We start from the raw sequence: 19,859 nt of genomic DNA, 5'->3' as shown, positions 1-19,859 counted from the left end.
GCTACTTGGAAAAGGGCCTGGCAGGGAGCCATCAAGTTAATGCCCCTTCAGGAAGGGACCTGCCAGGACAGGCAGTTGCTACCTTCACCCGTTACCTAGGCAGCCCCTGCCGAGTGTGTGTGTGTGTGTGTGTGTGTGTGTGTGTGTGTGTGTGTGTGTGCTAAGAGTTACAGTGAGCAGCGCTCAGGACCCACCCTGATCCCTGGCTCCATCCCCGACCCACCAAACTCGGGCTTTATCAGCTCACCTGTCCGAGCACCCCACATCCCGTCCGGCCGCACCCCAGGCACTCACCTCACTGCAGTGGGGCCACGGGAGCGCCCGAGCAGTGGAAATGTACATTCTGCCACTTGCCATCACGGCGGTGCCACACGCGGGTCTCTTCGGACTGGCTGGTTCGGGGCCGGCCCTGGCCATCGATGTACTGTGTGAGGCGGATGTAGGCAATACAGGCTGCATCCTCACCAATGACGTGCACGTGCGGGTTCAGGATGGTGGTGTGGATCGGCTTGCTGTTCTTGGCCAGCACTGTGGACAGGCAGGTACCCCGAACTGTCAGCACCAGGTACAGACCCCTCCCGCCCCTCCCACCTTGAATCCCCTTCATGGGGGCTGCCACAGCCCTTCCCCTGACTGAGGGGTTAAGGGATCCTCCTGATGGTGTCTGCCCCTCATGGCCACCCCGACTTCCTCACTCACGGTTCTCGAAGTAGAATCTGTGGAAATCCATCCCTTCGACTAGGTTGCCCAGAGCTTCAGGCTCAAATGAGGTCAGGCCTGGGTCACAGATTTTCCTGGGGGGCAAACCCAAGTGAGGAGGGGCCCCATCCTCCAGCCTCACCCTCCACAGCCCCCCACCCCAACCCCCCGGGAGACTCACGCATAGGCCTCAAAGTCGCCGTTGTTGACGGCCTCAATGAGCTGCTCTGTGGTCTTGATGATCTCCTGCTTCCGGGCTGCAGGGAGAGAAAAGGGATGGCCACCAGACACTAGCCCGTCCCATCCTTGGCTATCCCCCGCCCCAGCAGAGCCCAGGTAAGGGGCCTTGGGGAATTAAGAGCTGCATGTAGCATCCACACAGCGGCTCCCACCCTGGCTCAGGTCTGTCCTCTTCAGAAAGGACTTCCAGTCTCTGGCACCTGTACCCAAATTGTCCCCATCACAAGGGTCCCTCCCGTGCCACCAATGGCTTCCTCATCCCCACGTGCAATAGCTTCTCATCAAATGAAGTACTTTTAAGAAGCAAATACCCTATCCAGATTAGAAAATGTCTATAACCTGGCTGGCAGTGGCACACTCCTTTAATCCCAGCCCTCGAAAGGCAGAGCCAGGAGGATCTCTGTGAGTTCGAGGCCAGCCTGGTCTACAGAGTGAGATTCAGGACAGGCACCAAAACTACATGGAGAAACCCTGCCTCAAAAAACCAAAAAAAAAAAAAAAGTCTAAAAAAAAAAATGCAGAAAGGGGAATAAGCCTGCCCATGGCCCACCCCATTGGCACCTCCCAGCATCCTCTAGCCATAACTGCTGGGCTCCTGTTCAGCCTCTCCCCTGGCCTGTTCTTCTGCCTCCCTTCTAACAGCCTCCTTCACTTAATGACTTCATCCCACAGCTCTTACTCAGTGGGCGTGGTCATAGGCTGCAGGGTTCCTCGGACAGGAGTAGGGGTGGGGGTGAGGGTAGCAAAGACTGAATGGAAGGATGGCCTGGGACTCTTCAGAAAGGTCAAGTTGTTTCTCATCACTCTATTGGTTTCCCAGCCTCTAACCTGCTTGTAGCCCTGGGCTATGTGCTGTCCTAGCAAAACCCACCCTCGTGTCTGCAGCCTTCCGGTCCATTGCTTCTCCCGAGCACTAGGCCTTGGCTTTGAGATGAACCTTTTAACCATGAAGAATTTAAAGCATGAAAGCACAGAGAACAACCCTGTGGCAGGGCTTCTGGAACCAGGGGGTGTCTGGGTGCCCACCCCATTGGGTGCCCTGAAGGAGGGCTGAGTCCACCGCAGAGGCTGCCTGCTTCACAGGAAGCCCACCCATGCCATGTGTGTGCCAGCACAAGGATATCTGCATCTCCTTGTGAACAGGAGCTGTGATTGCAGAAGTTGCTGGATGGCCCCTTGGGGACTTAGGTGCACTCATGTAAGAGCACAGGGAATGTATGTGGAATCCACAGCACAATGTGTACACGCCCATGCGGTTTATGAGTATGAATCTTTGCATGTACACAAGAAGGCACATACGAGTGTCAATATGAGTATCGTGTAGGTGTGTGCATGTATGCATGCATACACGTTTGTTCGTGAAATGCATGGGAAGTGTCCTCATGTTGTGTATATGCATGCTGTGTGAGCATGTGTCGGTGTATGCATGTGTACCCATGGGATTCCCCCATCTTGGAAAAATGTCCTGTCCTAACCCAGCTCCTCTTGGGCTATCTTGCTTCAGTTTCTTCTCTGTTCTTGAGTCTAAGTCATACCACCATTTGAACTCAGAGGAAGGTCATCACTGTGTTGCTCACCCCCTCTAACAACAAGGTCCCTCGGGAATGCTGACTCTAGGTGGTGGGCTATGAGCACCAGAGCCCCCTTCCTTCCTGTTCCCCTTCCTAACCACACACCTATGTACCCCACTCTGCGGGAGTACCAAAGCTCTGTCCTAGACACACAACAGCTCTTCCTGTCCTTACCTTTTGGGTCCCAGGGCAGCATCTGATACTTCAATCCCCAAAGCAGTACCTACTCTTCCCAACGTCCATCATTCTCCGCACCTCACACCTCCTCACACTTGCTCCTTCTGGAGATGTCACAGGCTTCTGGCCTGGCTTCTACACTTGCAGCCAGCTCCTTCCCCAAACCCAGGCTTCCACATGTCCACATGTCCCAAGTATCCCCTGGGGCTTGTTAATCCCTTTTTAATAGGTTCAGCTGCCCTGTTCCTCTACAGGAGTCCCTGAGCACACGGCAAAAGTGGCTAGAACGAAGTAACATTACCACTTGGTTCCAAGCATGCTTTGAGTCTACCTTCCACTGTGGTAAGTGGACTAACTTTCCATTTAATGAAGTTAGGCTGCGGGAGTCAATGTTAAATACACTAAGAGGAGATCCATAATCACAGCACCAGTCAGAATGTGCTGGAGTTTGGGAACAGCATTCTTGTGAGATCCGCTGGCCCATTTGACAGTTAGAAAAGCTGAGGCTGTCTAGGAACGGGACCTGGACACCTTCTGACCTGCAGAATGGCTGCTGCCCAGACACCAGTGGAAATCAAACATGAAGGGAGGACCAAGAAGCCCCAAATACAGGGATAACCCAGGTGGAGTGCCTGAGACCAAGGACAAGCTGCCCCTCTACCCTGCAAGCCCAGGGAAGAAGCCAAAGGGGACGGGAGGGTTTGGACTCACTCTGTCCACAGGTCTCCTGTGGGAGGCTGAGGGTATCTGGGGGAGACCAGTGAAAGTCTGTGTCCCTCCCACTGGCCCAAAGCCCCCACCCTCACAGCTTGCAGGCAGGGCAGCTGACTAGGGATCAGCCGGGATCAGCCTGAATCCTGTGTAATCCCTGATTAGGAAGTGAGGCCTGGGGTACAGAGAGCATGAGGTGGGGAGGGGCTTGAGCCTGAAGAGGGCTGACTGGAACCTGGAACCTAGTTGGTGGGTTGTATGTAACCCTCCCAGGAAAGAGGGGCCCAATACCATCTGACGTCACCCACATTTCCCTACATTTTGCTGAATGTCTTTTTTTTTTTTCTTCTGCCCAGCCCCTCTCAGGATGACCAGATGCCACCATCCAGTCATTCTCACAGCCCCTTCATGAAGGACCCCTTTCCCTAGCCAAGTTCAGCATAGACCTTACAAAGGCAGATTGATGTCATAGCCTTTAAAGTGATGTGGTTACTTGGTGCTCCCCACAGACGAGCAAGCATCTGGTCATTGCACAGACCTCCCCCCATGGCAGATCATGTTCCAGGCCGACCCCCAACAAAAACAGTGTGACCCTTGAGAAGCTGTCTTGCACCCAGCAGTGAAGAGCATCCCCTCCACGCTCTGTGAGTACTGGCTACTTCCACCCCGGACCCTGCCCCCTTACTCCATCACCAGAAATAACCTGGCTGAGCTCCTTATAACTCATCCCCTCAACGGACCACGGAATGCTCTAGGGGGTTCATGCCCTCCAGAGGCTGCCCCTTACCCCTCTGAACTGCAAACCGTGGATACCCACCCTTACGGGCCACTGTGGCCGCCTCTGTGCTCTGGTCACCTGCGACATCCCCCCACTCCGGCCCTCACAGGCAGAGGTGATGGGGTAGGACACCCCAAGCCCACCTCTCACAGCTACTCACCCAGCCACTGCCCTGCCATGCCGAGGCCCTGGCCCAGCAGCCTCTTCTCTGAAAACATCTCAGCACCACCCCCAGCCCCGTGTCTCCCCGGAGGCGGGGGCAGCGGTGGCAGCAGCCCTGGATGTCATCCATCCCTGTAAGTGATACTGGCGGACAGTCGACAGACAAGCCAAAGAGCCAGCCACCTGCCTGTGCTTCCTCTCTTCCTAACTCGTCTTAGCCCTGGCTGCACGCCCCCTCCCCGCTGCCCCACGTCCAGCCCGGCCACCAGCACGCCAGAATTCCCAGGAGCGTCTCTTCCTGTCATCTTGTCCAGGAAGGTCTACTGTCACCCAGGCAGCCCTTTCTCGAGGGTTCCTCGTGCACTGGTGGGCACCTGCTCACCACCATCTTCGACCAGAATGTGGTGGCGGCATGGTCGTGAGGACTCCAGGTCAGTAAAGTGTTTTGGGAGCTTTCCCGAGTACATGAGCTCTCTCTCACACACACACACACACACACACACACACACACACACACACACACACACTTCACGTCCATAATCTGCATTTACTGAACCCACTGCTTTCTTCACGGACTTCGACATGATTTCTTGTGACCTGACAGATGCTGTGCCCCCCGTATCTCCACAAGCTGGGTTATTCCCAGAGTCAGGCTGTCTGGCCACACCCCACAAAGGGGGCTTGCTCCTCCATGGAGCTGTCAGGGCCACTAAAGTGCTACTTACATGGGGTGGGCAAGGGGCCAGGGAGAGTCGGAGATGGGCAGGGTGGGGGGCCCACTGGTGGGAGGCCCTCAGCTTCTGGGGTCCCTGAGCCCCGCCTCACTGAGTTGAGGATGTCAGAGATCCTGGGGGCTGGGGCAGAACAGACACATGAATACAGGTGGGAGGAACATGCAGGTAAGAAACCTACAGAGAGCCAAGCCAGACAGTAGGGGAGGCCAGAGGGAGATGTGAGCGCACCAGGAGTCACGGGGACACAGGGGATGGGGGAGGTCAGAGTGGGGTGTGGAAGGAGGCATCGGGAATGCAGATACTTTTGTCCACTCTAGTGTGCTGAGCTGGAAGCCACCGAGGGCAGAGGATACCTTCCAAGGAGAGGCAGCCTGGCCCCCAACAAGCCAGAGGCTGTCGCTGCAAGTGACTGGTGTTGAGAAGTCCTTAACAGGTGGGTGGGTAGAGGAGTGGATGGAGGGGAGGAGGGATGTTCAGAAGGAGGCACTGTTTTGGCCCATGTGGGGCCAGGCCAGTGGAGAGCCAGACTTCTCTTCTGAATGTCTCCTTACCTACAAGGCCCTGGTTGAGGTTCCCATCCTGACACCTTCCTTGACCTCCCCTGCCTTGGTTAGTGAATGGCGTTCAGGGACAGGGTACATCAAGAATCAGGGGTTGCTCTGAAGACAGGCTCTGGGGCACCGTGACCCGGGCGGGGTAGAGTGTGAGTGGCTAGAAAATTCTTGGCAGAGATGGTCTGAGGGACCCCAGCTAATCATTGCGCGGGGGTGGGCCTGAGATGAAGTGTGGTGAGCGGCGTGCAGGAAGGGAGGAGGGGGAGGAGAGGAGTCGGAGGTGCTGCTGGGCCCAGGAGGAGAAGCCAGGTAGCTGCCCAGCTGTGTTAACGCATGTGCCTTGAACAAGGCCAGGCAGACTGGACACCCATCAGGCACCCTGGTCTGGGGGAGCTGGGCCGTGCATGGCAGGTGCAGGAAGCTGAGCACTGGCCATTCTCAGCGAGCCTTTGGCAGCAGAGGCGCAAACCTGCGGGGCTACTACTTACACGGGGTGGGCAGGGGGCCTAGGAGACCCGGAGACAAGCAGGGTGGGGGCCCCACTGATAGGGGTCCCTCAGCTTCTGGGGTTCCACAGCCCCTTCTCACCGAGCTCAGGATGTCAGAGATCCTGGGGGCTGGGGTGGAACAGACACACATGAACACAAGGCAGACAGACATATGAGGAGACAGAATTGACAGGACAGGCAAGACGGGTCCCTGTTCTCACCACAAGGGAATCTGGGACCTAGCTTCCAGTCTTAGAAGCAAGAAACCTCCAGAGGTGGGGTAGAGGGAGGTTTGGGTGGACCCTGGAGGCCTAGAAGTCAAGGCCAAACTCTTCAGGGATCATCTAGTGTCCATGAGCAGGAAAGTAGGCTATGACGGCATCCCCACAGACCAAGAGAGGACTCTGGCTGGACAGAGGCAGCCATGGGGAGCCCCAGTCTGGGGGCTGTGTGAGGGTAGGGCTAGAGCCAGGAATCCAGGCCTGTCCAGTCCTTGGCCCCGAATGTCCCCTCAGAGAGTTGCTAGGCCCTTCAAAGTCATCCCCACAGCAGCAGGGCCCAGGCTACTTACACGGGGCTGGAAGGGGACTAATGGGAACTGGAGATGGGCAGGACAGGGGGCCCTCGGCTTCTGGGGCTCCTGAGCCCCTCCTCACCAAGCTCAGGACATCAGGGACCCTGGGGGCTGAGGCAGAACAGAAGCAAGCCGTGGATGGCAGACACTCTAGACAGAACGTGACAGAAAGAGCCAAGAGGCACAGGACAGCTGAAAAGGTTACAGGTGTAGAATCCCAGGCCACTGCCAGGGACCTAGGGGACAGAGGTGAGGAGGTCACTCTTGGGGGCACCCATAGGTGTTAGAAGTCTATTGTGGGCCCATGCCAAGTCCTGCCAAGATTGGGCCAGAACTGTTGAGTGGTCCTCCCTGAGCACGGTGGCCTTGGGAACTGTCCTGGCTCTGTCCCAGCTCTGGCACCTGGCTGGGGAGAGAGTGCCTCTGCCCTTCATTCCTGAGGCTTCCCCGACCCTGGCTCCTGCTTTAACACCCGGCCTCATCTGCTGCTGGCCTGCTACTCCTGTCTCCTTGCAAACATGAGGCTCAGTCACTTCCCTCATAGCTCAGTGTCCCACGGGCCAGCTCAAGGACAGAACCTTTGGCATGGAGGTATGGGTAGCATCCACACTGCTGACTCTGGGTCCTGCTTCAGCTTGTAGGGCAGTGTACTCTCCTAGGTTCAAGGACTGATGTCCTGTGCTCATATCCACTCTGGAGCGTGGAGGACACTCGGGGACAGCCTTATAGCTGTCCAGGAGCAAATGGGGAAACTCTGACCGTTCTAAGGACAGGTTAGGGCTCCATGGACAGCCTGGGGCTGTCAGACCTCGTTCCGGGGGGCGGGAGGGGGGAGCAGAGAGGCTGGGAGGCCTCTCACTGATAGCAGATGTCCTAGGGACATCTGTAAGAACACACATCACGGGCAGGGCTCAGGGTGTGGCACAGAAGCCCACCTGAAGAGGGAGCTCCTGAGTCATCAAAGGAAACAACACTTCTGCTACCTGGCCACTCACTGGCAAACTGAACAGAACCAAAGCTTAGGGAACACAAGAAAAGAACAGCATCTTGATCAACATCACCCACGTACTTCATACCCTGCGAGAACTGAGTTCCTGGCTCCCAGAACTGTGGCTTCCTTTCATGTGCACTATGCCTGAGACACCCCAGCCATGATGTCCCAAACTTGCTTTGACTCACACCAGACAGGCCCGGACAGCAGGCCCCTGAACCACTGTACCACACGGCAAGAGCAGAGATGCTGCAGAAGGCCCGCCCCCTGCCAACCCACGGCCCAGCATGACCAGGCAAGGCCTCTGTGAAGGTACCTTTGGCATCTTCATCCTCTATGGTTGTGTTGGTGCTGTCGGAAGACTCCTGAGGAAACAGAGAGACAGGGGTCAAGATGTGGTCAAGGACAGGCAGGACACCTCCAGTGGTGGAGTTAGCCTGGCTTCCAGGTAGGGCCTCTGCCTGGCTAGTCCTGATGATTTCAGGAGACAGATCCTCCCAGTGACTGGGGAGAAAGGTCTAGCTGTGTATGTTCTCAGGAAGGCTTTCACACCAGGGCTCATTCTGTCCCCTGCAGGCCACCACATTTCCAACAGCAAGGGCTTCAACGTCACCTTCCCCAAGAGACTCTGAGACACTCAGCTGACTCCAAGAGCAGACCTTTTGAAATCCCAAGATGGAAAAACATGGGGCTTGACTGTCTTTTAGTGATGGAAGGCCCCGAAACCTGGGGAGTGGGCAGATGTGGTAAGCAGCTTTTAGGGGAGGGATATCTTCCCCCAGAAGAGATGAGATCCCTAATGCCACTGTCCCACCTAGGCCTGGAACTTCAGCAAGGCCCAGCGTCTACCACCTTCAAGTGGCGGCTGACTTCTGAGCACCTCTATGCCAACATGTCCCCAGAAAACCAAAGAAACCTCACAGGTCTCTGGTACAGACATTGACTGAACGTGGCTCTGGGACAAAACTGGAGGCCTTCAAATATAAGGTCAGGCCTTACCCCAGCCCGACGGTTGACTAGTAGTCCCTCAGAGGAGAGTACGACCTCATCTGACATGAGGGCCGAAAAGGGTACCAGTCACTCAGGTGGGAGGAAAACAGACATTTGGTGTTTAGAACCATGGGCATATCTAGGTGCCCTTGGTCCCTGGCATGGAGAAGGGCCAGGTGCAGATTCTGGCCTAAGAAAGGGAGGTACCCACCATGTCACCTTGTGTGATCAAGCCTGGGTATATGTCTGACCTGCCGGCCCAGCCCAGTTGCTGTACTGTAGATGGTTCCGACACCTGCCCATCTCTCCCACCTCACAGAAAGCCAGCCCCTCCCGGCCCCAGGTGATGATGCCAATGTGATGGGAGCAGATGGCAGAGCAGAGAGGAGCAGGAAGCGCCGGGGCCACACTGGGGGGGAAAGGTGGAGAGACGAGGTCAAGGAGCAGAGATGAGGCTCCCGAGAAGCAGACCGACCCCAAGGCCTGCAGCAGGTGGCCCTCTGGAAGCTGTGTGAGCGCTCTGCGACGGTGTCATTGGGTCCTGCCGCGGCCCCAGGCAGGTAGGCTTGTGGGCTCTGCCCTACCTTCGGGGTCAGGTCACTACACATCTGCTCTCTATCATAGGCACAAATGCTTCTCCCAGGTCACCGTCCACACCCTCCTCCTGGGCCCATACCTCCTGCCCAAGGAAAGGGTGAGGAGTGAGGTGGCGGCAGTACCTTAATCCCGTCCACTGGGTTATGGATAACGGTGGTTTGAGGCTCCTATAGAGGGCGGCAGACAGAGGAAGGAAAGAGAGAGAGGGAGAGAGTGAGAAAGAAGGAAGCAGAGGATGGGGAGCCAGGGAGCCAGAGGAGTGGGCGGCGACCAGGGTCTGCCCAGAGAGAGTGTAGAGCAGAGGGACAGGGATGGAGGAGGCAGGCGGTCAGCAAGATGGCCCAGTAGGGATGGAGGCGGCAGGCGGTCAGCAATGGCCCTGGGTGGGTGTAGAGTCGGCCCAACAGGATGGAACCAGCAGATCTGCCAGGCCAGAGGCCAGGAAAGATGGAGTCCACAGGGCCTGAGAGAAACTGTAGATGTGTGTGGGTTCTGGGCGTTCTCCCCACCTCCTGCCCCAGCATGGAAGCGGGCACAGGATTAGAGATGTTGTGGGGGTTGGCACATGGGATGGACGGGGTCCAAGGTGGGGCTGGCTGTGAGGCCGGTGTGAGCCACCCCTGGCACCAGGTGAGCTGACGCCTGGCACCCCTCCTACCATAGCCCCACTGCTCTGAGCGACTCCCCGACTCCAGCCAGGATGAGCTCTTCTGTGCTCCCCTTATTTGGCAAAACCAGATCTCCTATGGGGAACACCTGCCTGGATATCAAGGGGATACCAAACATACTACTTCAAACTCCAGACCCATGACCCACAGCTCAGAAGGCCCGTGCCTGAGACCACGGCTCCACAGCCCTGGGAATGTGACGTTCACCTGAACAAGTCACCCAGGGCAAGGGGGACAGAGGACAGAGTTGGCCTAGTGCCTTCTCAAGGAATAAGAAAGAATATAGTAGGGGTATCATGGATACTCTCATCCCTCCTCAGCAGGGGTCCCCAAGCTTCCTTCTCTGTAATCCACAGACCAATATGGTACATGACTTTGAGAAAAACAGTCCCAGATGGACAAGTCCACTGTTCCTTCAACCACATACCTCCATCACACCACCATGGCCCTGCTGCTCCTCATAACTCAGGATGCAATACTCCAGGGCACAATCCCTCAAGATCCCAGCCTGGGCCCCTCTAAGCTAGATTGGACAGCTGTACGAGGTGAGGGCCTTGAAGAGGACAGGGATCCACAGCAGGTCACTGGCCTTCCCCCTCAGTGGCATCCTGACGGCCCTTTATTAGAGCTTCTTGAGGCACGGTGGTCCAGAAGTCACCAGAGCTGGGAAGCCATATCTCTCTCTAGCACCTGGGTACCTCAAGGTCCCAGGGAAGGGCTCATTAAGCTGTCTTGCGCCTGCCTGATCTGGGGCCCCCTGACCCCACGTGGCTTCTCCTCTTGGGATACACAACCCTATTCCTTGCCATTCTGTTCTGTCTCCACGTGGGACTGACTTGGTCAGAGACAGGCAGTCACACCAGACCCTGCCTTGCAAGGCCTCTCTGTCAGTGGGATGAGGCAGGGGCGGGGGCTCAGTACCAGGGCAGCAGGAGGGAGGGATCCTTTGGGGCTGGTGATGGCCGAGCTGTTTTTGGTGCTGTTTGTCTGTGGCTGTGGAGAGAGGGGAGAAGAGTCACTAGGGAAGAAAAGGGACCCTCCCTGCCCCAGCATCTGTGGGAGCATGGCTTCTCAAGCTAGAACCTTGAGGTCAACGGCAGAGCTGCAGGTTCTGGCATCCTCCCCTGTACCCCACAAAGGGCTTAGTTGGTACCTCACCTTGACTCCATCTGCTTTCTTGTTGAGTAAACTCTTGGCTGCTGCATTGGGAAGGAAGGAGGGATCGTGAGTTCCTAGGGCCTAGGGTCACTGTAGCCCCCTCCCCTCCCCCACCCTTCCCCTTTCTTCAGGGGTGAAGCTCAGGACCCCAGGTCCAGTCACCCGAAGCCAGAGGCAGTTGTGGCCTTGATATCTGGCCTGGCTCTAGAAGCAGCAGAAACTCCAGGGGTGCTGAGCCAGGCTGCCTGGGGAGCCTCACCCAGGACCACCCTGCCCTCGGCATCTGCAACGATTATGGAGTCCCTTGCAAGGCCCTCAAGCCTCCTTGTCCTTGCCTGTGACTGGCAGGATGATCTGCCCCCCCACTTCCCAGGACGGCGCCAGGTCAGGATTGGTAGACATCAGGATGCAAAGGGAAGGTCATGCTCAACCTGGCCCTGCCCTCTGAAGTCTTGGGTTCCCACTGGGATGGTGAGCCAAAGCTGGCTGTCACATCAAAGGGCTTTGTCCCAGCCCCCACCCCTCCATCTTCTGATGGGCAACAAAACTCTGCACCAGGGCTACGCCGCTTGGCCTCCCTGTCCTCCCACTGAACGGTCCCAGCAGCCCTTGCCATGAGACCACTCGGTGGCTGTGACTGTGGCCGACACCAGCCTCTTTGCCCACAAGCCCTGGCAGACACCTGGGCTCGGTAGATGGAACCCTTGGTTCCAACACTCCCCTCAGATGAGGATGGGTCTACCTTTGCCCCACCCTTCTCTCCGGCACTTACATCCTCTAGAGCAGAGCTTAGAGTTTTAATTACAGAATTAAAACAACAAACATAGAGAGCGAGAGAGGAAGTCAGCTTACCTTACAGAAAAGGAAAGATGAGGAGAGGAGGGAGTGAGGAAGGAAGAGAGGAAGAGAGAGAAAACAAGATTTGTGTTGGTTCAGAAAGGCCCCACACGGGGCAGCAAAGCCAGCCTGTCCTGGCTCAGTGCTCCCCAAGAAGAGTCAAGTGGCCATGTGGCCAACACAGCAGGTTAGAGGCAGCCATGGTTGGCACAGCATGGTGGGGTCCCCAGGGCCCTTCCCCACAACATCCCATGCAGCTAGACACTGGCTGGCCACACCCAGGCTCAGGCTCCCCTGTGTACTGGGGGAACCTGTGCCGCTTCCAGCAGACCCGGTGGGGACATGGGGGCTGTAACACAGTCAAACACTGTCTTCTGTCACAGAGCAATGTCACTGTTGTGATCAGAAATGCAACCATCCAGGCCACACCTTGAGTGAGAACTCTGAGGGGTTCTGTACGTGTCTACAGCTCTGAGGGTGACCTTCCAGAGACCAGAGCCAGGCCCCACTGCTGCGTGCTGACCACCTCCCTCACCAGCCAGACGACACAACTTGAGCCCATCCAGGCTCTGTGTGCTGGGACCTGGGGACATGGCTACCCGAAGCCGCATACTATCTTGGAACCTGAAGGGCTTTTTGAGCATTGCTGTGGTGGGCACTGGTTTCCCACAGCCTCTCAGAGTCTTTGGTACTTGTCTCAACAATTCTGTTACAAGCAGATCTCTCTGAAATGATCCTGCCCTTCACACGTCATCTTCAGACCTGGGACCCCCTAGGCCCTCAATCCCGAGGTAGCCCCAAGGGGGCTCCTAGGGCTAGAAATGCTGACTTCCCACATCTCTGCAGAGCGGACTGTGAGGCACCTTTGACACTGTGGCTAGGCTCTCCCTAGAGTTAGAGACAGGGCACTGTCTCCCCTGGCATAGCCCTCCTCTTGGTGGATGCTGTCCTTTCTCTTCCCCATCTTCCCACAGGGCTCATCCCTAGAGACACCAGCCCTACACCGGCAACATGGGTCTCCTCAGCATGAGCGCTGGTTCCTCCACTCCTAAGACTGCAGCCCTGCTATCTTCTCTACCAGAGACTTGGGCCCTGACACAGCTGGGCGACAGGATCCTCCCTGGAGCCCAAGGATGTAAGACAGTCCTGTCTTGAGGATCCTTGTTATGGCTTTCTGGGCAGCAAGGGAAGAGGAGCATTTCTAAGATGCCACAATGTCAACAGGCAGTCTGTAGAAGCCAGGCTTGACCCTACCCACCAGCAGACCATACAGCCAACCCAGCATATCCCCTGGTGGATTCTGAGTTGGAACCGGTGAAGGTCAGTATTGGTCTGAGATTCAGTTGTGGCATTGTGGTACCCCTCCTCAGACATCCTTGGAGGGTTCTCACAGGGAAAGGCACACTGGAAGGATTAGGCCCTCAGAGACCCCAGGACGGTCCTTGATCTTAGAAGTGTTCACTTAAGTCCTCAAGACTATCAAAACCACAGTTCTGAGCTGTGCTACTGGAGATTAAGTTATTTGTGGAAAGAGAACGGGGTTTATTTGGAGGTGGACATGCTATCCAGCAAATTTGGACCTGGGTGAGCCATATCATTTCAGCATCCTTCCTGCTCCTTCCCCTAGTGGCCCATGTGTGCTCCCCACGGCCTGGGGGGCACGGCCCAGCCTCCTTGATTGCATTAGCCCTGGCCATATACTTCCTGGATCTAGCATTCACATCTGTCCTGGACTAACTATGGTTCACTGCAGCCAGGAACCTGTGCACACCACTCACACCACAGTTTAGAGGCAGAGGAGCCCACCCGGGAGGTGTCTCAAGTCAAAAAGATTTAGTAAGTGCAGCCGGAGCCAAAAGTGAACTGAACTACATGGGATTCCAGATACCTACAGCTGGGCCTCCTCAGGCCTGTGCCTCCAACTCAGGAGGGCATTTTCCATTCCCAGGCCTCAGGCCAAGCAATTACTCCCAAACCACAGCCAGCCTGACAGTCACAAGGCACATATCCGCTCAATGTGGGGGGCGGCGGAAGCCAGGCTGCACCACGCTCTACAGCAAGGGTCTTCCTGCCGTCCAAGGTTCTCTGCCACACTGGAGTGTCTGACAGAGACGTGGAGAAGGGAGACTCACGACATGTGTCCTTCGGGTGTGGTGGGGCCAACCTACTGGAGTCGATGGGACCTTCGTCTCTGCCTCACCCACTCTCTAGTCACTATGGGCGGCCATGCTGAGCTCTGTTGACATGCACTGACCTCCCTCAGCACCTGGGGCAGAGCCACAACATGCAGGCAGCCTCATGCAAGGTTGCCTCCGCTCACTTGCAGGCAGGCGAGCATTGCAGCAGGTGTCGGGCAGAGCATGGCTCAGAGGTGACCTGTCTCACACCACTGCCCCCTGGCAACAGGGCCTCCCTGGCAGCCACTAGCTTCATATTTAATTATTTGTTTGTTTGTTTGTTTGTTTATTTATTTAATGAACTTAGCCCCTCATATAGGCTTCAAAAAGGCTCTAAAATGGACTCGGGACCATCCACACTGGGCCCAGGTGGACAGAACAGACCCCTCCTAGGATGACCTGAGCATCCCCCAGGAGAAGGATCCTCTAGCTGGCAAAGCGTTGCTGTGGCCCCAGGGGCGTCGTGAGGTGGATCCAGGCAGGCATGTGGAAAGAGCTGGACCTCAGACTGTGAATCCTGTGTCCTACCCTCAGCCCACACTCGAGGCTGGAGAGGAAACCGAAGCTTGGCTGAGCCCGCGTCCTGCTCTAAAGTTGCGCTAGCGCTCAGTCAGCATGGTGGCCGTGGAGCCCATGATGAGCCTCGGGGTGACTGAGCCCTCAGAGGGTCCCACACCATCCAAAGGAACAGGTTGTCAGAGGCCACCTTCTCCCTCGGGGGTTTGGGACCAAGTTAGAAGGGACTTCGGGAAGGAACCTTCAGTCCCAGAAACTGACACCATCCCCACATTTCACTCTGGGGAACTCTGTAGCACAGACCACCAGATCCAACTGTTCCATCAGAAGAACTGAAGAGCCCTGCAGCTCCTTGGGACATCCTTACCTCCCTAACCTTGATCTAAGGGCTCCCCTTCCAGGCCTGAGACCCTCCAGCAGCAGGCTCAGTGGCTTCCTGTGAGGTCAGGGCCATTCTGAATTGGTTCTTCAGATTCCCAGAGGCCAGGACCTGAGGGTCTCAGCCAAATGTACCTGAGGGTTTGATGTGGCCTCTCTTTTTATAGACAATGAAAGCCAAATGCATCTGGGGTTTGATGGGGGCCTCTCTTTTCACAGACAATGAAAGCCAAATGCATCTGGGGTTTGATGGGGGCCTCTCTTTTTACAGACAATGAGACAGGAGCGAGGGGCAGCCTTATTGCCCAGGGTGGGGCTTCTGCTGGGATGTGACTGAGGCAGGAGCAGAGCTCCCAGGGGGCTGCCAGCCTCTGGGGAGGCTCTGGGGGCCTGGCCAGTGGCTGCGTGCAGCAGGGGGGCTGCATGCCAACAGGAGGGATGGGCAGGAGCAGGTGGACACTGGGCAAGACACATCTACCTTGTTCCACCAGCCCCATGGTGGTGCCGGAGGCCGCGGTGGACATTGTGGCCGGAGCGGTGGTCTGTCTGCCCACTGTTAGCACCAGGTTAGAGACGAGGGGGGAGAAGGGGGCGGACACAGACGGGGTGGGGCAAGGTGAGGAAAGAGAAGAGACAAAGGAAGCAGAAGAAGATTAGAGTTAAAGTTTAGGTGGGGGATGGCTCCAGAATCCCTTTCTCAGGAGAATGAAACAAGATCGGGCCGATAGGACACTGAAAAGCATTTGCCTCCTTTCTCCTTAGAAAGCCCCAGCGGGGCTTCTTGTGCCCGGTGGGGCATGCGGGGCACACAGCAGACAGGACAGTCCCATTAGTGTTGGTGTGACCGTGTGCCCATTCCCGGCAGTACAGCATCACAGCAAAGTAACAGGAGGCAGGGTACCAGATGCAGACGGACAAGGAGACGACGATGAACGCTCGCACACTTAAGAGTCAGACGACGAAGAAGCCACAGACACAGCTGTCTGGGCGCTAGGGCCAACACCGTCCCCCCAGGTGGGTCCCACGGGTCTCTAACAGACCCGGGAGACTCCGTTGTCCCATCGCCCAAACCTGAACAACCAGGGTAGGCGGCCCATCCAGAACTGACGAGGTTTCCCCGTGCGCAGACCTCACTCTCACCCACCCACCGTCGGCTATCTCCCACACACAACACGATGCTTCGAGTGCCGAGGACAAGGAGGCCACAGGGCTGCCCAACAGATGCTCGGACGGAAACAGGTGGCGGGCCGGGTGTTGGCAGCACAGACACTGGGGTGTCGGGTGAGGGACACAGACCCAACAACACGGAGGGGGCGGGACTGGGGCACAGCAGACCTCAGCAGCTACCCAGTGAGGGCAGCCGAAAGGCCTTCTGCAAAGTGGGAAGTCTCAGAGGCGAGGGCAGAAGCCGGGCCCCCACCAGCCTGGAGGACTGGGGCTGAGGGCTGGTGAGGAACGAGGGGGCTTTCTGGAGAACGAGGGTGGCACTGAAACGTGGTCCTCCCTGGAGAAGAAGGTCTCACCTGAGAAATTCCGTGTGGCCAGCATAGTGGTGAGGATGGCTCCCTAAGGAGAAACAGAGCCAGGGTCACCCTGTTAGTGTCCGCATCCTGCTGGCTTCTAGCCAGAAGACCTTGCACACATGCGCGCGCGCACACACACACACACACACACACACACACACACACACACACTCATGCACGCACGCACATACCAGCCCAGCCTTCTAGAGAAATAAGAGTTCCAGGACCTAGCCTCTGCACCAAAGGCAAGTCACTATGTCCACAGTTAAAGCTCACACTCCCCACAAATCACAGTGTCAAGACTCCTGAGAAGTAGGCGTGGCCAGGAAGGCTTGCCGCTGTGACCCCTCCTGCCGCCCAGGGCAGTCAGGGCTCTCCTCGGGGCTTTGGGAAAAGTCAATCAAGAATGGTTCCTGGGCTGGAGAGATGGCTCAGAGGTTAAGAGCACTGCTTGTTCTTCCAAAGGTCCTGAGTTCAATTCCCAGCAACCACATGGTGGCTCACAACCATCTGTAATGAGATCTGGTGCCCTCTTCTGGCCTGCAGGCGTACATGCAGACAGAACACTGTATACATAATAAATAAATAAATCTTTAAAAAAAAAAAAAAGAATGGTTCCTAGGCCTAGCCCTGGCCTTGTCTGGACAGCAACCACCAGGCTCAGCCCCGCCTACCTGCCTCCCCAACCTGCTGGGCCCACCAGAACACTTCTTCAGCCCTGCCTTTTACGAAACCTGCTCTGGGCCAGTACTCCTGCCCTTAGGATGCTGAAGTGACCAGCTCTGCACCCCGGGCAGGGTTCTGACCCTCTGAGCTGTCACGGCATCTGGAACCCTCTGAGCTGGACTTGTGAAGGGGCACAGACTTGGGGGCTTCTCCTTCCTCCTCCTCTTCTCCAGGTCCCACTGACACCCCCACTTCCAGCATGGGGCCCGCCGGGACATGAGTCCGGGAGGATGGGGGCTGGGCCGTGCCCACCTTCAGCTTCCTCCTTGCATTGAACTTCTTCAGGCATTCCACAGTCTCCTGTCTGTGCATCATAGAGGCCACCGTGGAGCGTTGCTGTCGGGAGAAGGAAAGTCACCGGGCAGTGAGGGCCTGACACCGGGAAGTATCAGCCTTGTCCCCCAAGTGGGAAAGAGAGGAGGCTGAGGAGACAGGGTCAGGGGAGTGGCACTCTAGGGCCCCGCATTCTGAGTGCTACCAGCCACCATGACAATGAGCTCATTTGCTCCCCCTGCTGTCCCCAACTTATTTCCAAGTTCAAGTCTTGCCCTTCACAGACCAGGGAAGTGGTCAGACAAGAGGAACGGAACCTCAGGGCCATCTTGGGGGCCCTGGATATGCCCACCAGGAACTGGCCCCTAGAGGCCGCCAAGGATGACTTACGCAGACCCATGGATGCTTCAGGGCCTCATGGGCCGTGATGCGTTTGGCAGGGTTGATGGTCAACATCTGGTTGATGAGGTTTTTGGCTTCAGGAGTAACGGTGTCCCACTCAGGGGATGGGAACTACAGGAGGAAGTGGTGCACAGGGCAAGGCTGAAGTTCCTCCCCAGGCAGAGGCCATGACGAGGAAGGTAGACCCGGGGCATGGCAGTCCCCACCCTCCACACCGGCGCACACTCACATCATAGGCCCCAGCCTTGATCTGCTGGTATAGCTTGTGCTGGTCCTCATCCCAGAAAGGTGGGTAGCCCACCAGCAGGATGTACAGGATCACCCCTGTGGATGGGGAGGTGAGCAGCATAGCCCTGGAGGGCACCAGGGTCAGTCCTCAGTGTCCCTTTGCCCCCCCCATGCCATGGGGAGCACGGCACAAACAGCCTGTAATCCCTGCTCCATCTCCACCCTACTTCACTGGGGAGCCTGGCCAGTCTCCTCTGCTGCATGCCCACCAGAAAGAGAAGATCCCACCTAAGGAGCCTGTGGTCTGACTGCCCCTGGTCCCTGTATCCTGGTGTCCACTTGCTCTGGACACAGACCTATAATGAGCACAGGCAGACAGACATGATGGCCTGGGGCACACTGGTACTTCTAGTCAGGGTGTGAGATCCCTGCCAAGGCAGCCAGCCCAAAGGCAGGTCTCACACGCACACTTGGCTCAGGGCAGGGGAAGCGAGCCACCTGCACGCTCTGGGAGAGAGGGGGTGAGCCCTGAAATGCACGACCACCCAGTCATCATGCAACCCAACCACTTCTCACACACAGGTCTTACCACATGCCCAGATGTCCACGGGTTTGCCATATGCCTCCTTCCGAAGGACCTCAGGGGACAGGTAGCCCGGCGTTCCCGCAAATCCTATCAGAGGGGAAGGGACCATGAAGGGCCATGAGGAGCTGCCAGTACCCCCTGCCCACCCCCTGACACTCACCAAACCACGCCTGCTGGTCTCCCTGCACCTCGATGGCCAGGCCGAAGTCTGCCAGTTTCACTGCGGCCCCTTTGCATTTGCTGGCCAGAAGCAGGTTCTCAGGCTACAGGGAGACAGCCATCAGGGCACAGGGTTCACACCTCGGACAGTTGTGGGGGGCAGGGGACAAGACAGGGGTGGCAGCGGTTTGCTGGACACAGAGGCACAGCCTGCCTCCCAACATGGGTGTCCTTGGGCACGACTGAGTCCTAGAACTACACACTACAGCCCGGTTCCTCTCTGGGGATAAGGACAGCCATCCTAGTCATTCAAAGGGAAGCTGGCTCTCAGCTTGAACTTGGGTATCCTGCCTCTTAAAATGGGAACCAAACCTGCAGCTCACCCTCACAGACACCCACGACTGTTCTCACCACTGGGCTACAGGGCTACCCCACTGATAGAGGGCCGGTCCTGCCCCCTCGTTTCACACATGGCGGAGAGTTCAGGGGTGTGGGCAGTCGCCTTCACAGGACATGGAGGAACACCCAGGGGCTACAATGCCTTGGTCAGCCCAGGGCATCTACCTGCCAGGCACAGCCTGCTCACCAAGTCCCACCCAGCTCCACTACCACATGGACAGAAAGGAGGCATGGGCCGCTTGGTTGTCCGCACCCACAGGTGGAGGGACATTTGGTTCATCTAAAGAAGCGACCAGAGAGGCTGTTGTTTCTGGATTGTGAGGGCCTGAGAGACTCCTCAGCTACTGCCTTCCCTGGCCTTTCTGTCCAACCTCCAATCACAGTAGAGTTCTGGCCTGAGCCTGCAGCTGCATTAGCTCCCAAGGAGCGGGTCTCTGGGCAGCACTCAGAGCTCAGCGGGACGTTTGGCTCCTGACCACCGGGGGCTCCTCAGCCCTCAGATCCCCTTGGCAAGCTCACAGGCACCCTCATTCCACAGAGGCACTTCACTCCTGGGGTCATAC

General features: G+C 57.0%; 1 protein-coding gene across 3 annotated transcripts in view; it reads right to left on the bottom strand.

Moving 5' to 3' along the window:
* Positions 1-19,859, bottom strand: part of Camk2b (calcium/calmodulin dependent protein kinase II beta) — a 90,474-nt gene that overhangs the window by 236 nt on the left and 70,379 nt on the right. For 2 of the 3 annotated variants that reach the window (XM_059275011.1, XM_059275010.1), the window contains exons 7-18: positions 18,899-19,001; positions 18,742-18,825; positions 18,154-18,248; positions 17,913-18,035; positions 17,502-17,585; positions 16,524-16,566; positions 11,093-11,133; positions 10,856-10,927; positions 7,996-8,044; positions 881-956; positions 700-794; positions 295-528 (exon numbers count right to left, since the gene is read on the bottom strand). In XM_059275011.1, coding sequence (XP_059130994.1) covers positions 296-528; positions 700-794; positions 881-956; positions 7,996-8,044; positions 10,856-10,927; positions 11,093-11,133; positions 16,524-16,566; positions 17,502-17,585; positions 17,913-18,035; positions 18,154-18,248; positions 18,742-18,825; positions 18,899-19,001 — 1,098 coding nt within the window. In that variant the 3' untranslated portion in view covers position 295. Of the gene's footprint in view, positions 1-294; positions 529-699; positions 795-880; positions 957-5,063; positions 5,193-6,114; positions 6,244-6,685; positions 6,800-7,995; positions 8,045-10,855; positions 10,928-11,092; positions 11,134-16,523; positions 16,567-17,501; positions 17,586-17,912; positions 18,036-18,153; positions 18,249-18,741; positions 18,826-18,898; positions 19,002-19,859 lie in introns of all 3 variants that reach the window. The other variant, XM_059275012.1, reaches the window with a different exon arrangement.

This window comes from Peromyscus eremicus, chromosome 10 (genome assembly GCF_949786415.1).
Source record: "Peromyscus eremicus chromosome 10, PerEre_H2_v1, whole genome shotgun sequence".
Taxonomy (NCBI): domain Eukaryota; kingdom Metazoa; phylum Chordata; class Mammalia; order Rodentia; family Cricetidae; genus Peromyscus; species Peromyscus eremicus.
This window is presented reverse-complemented; position numbering and strand designations above follow the sequence as displayed.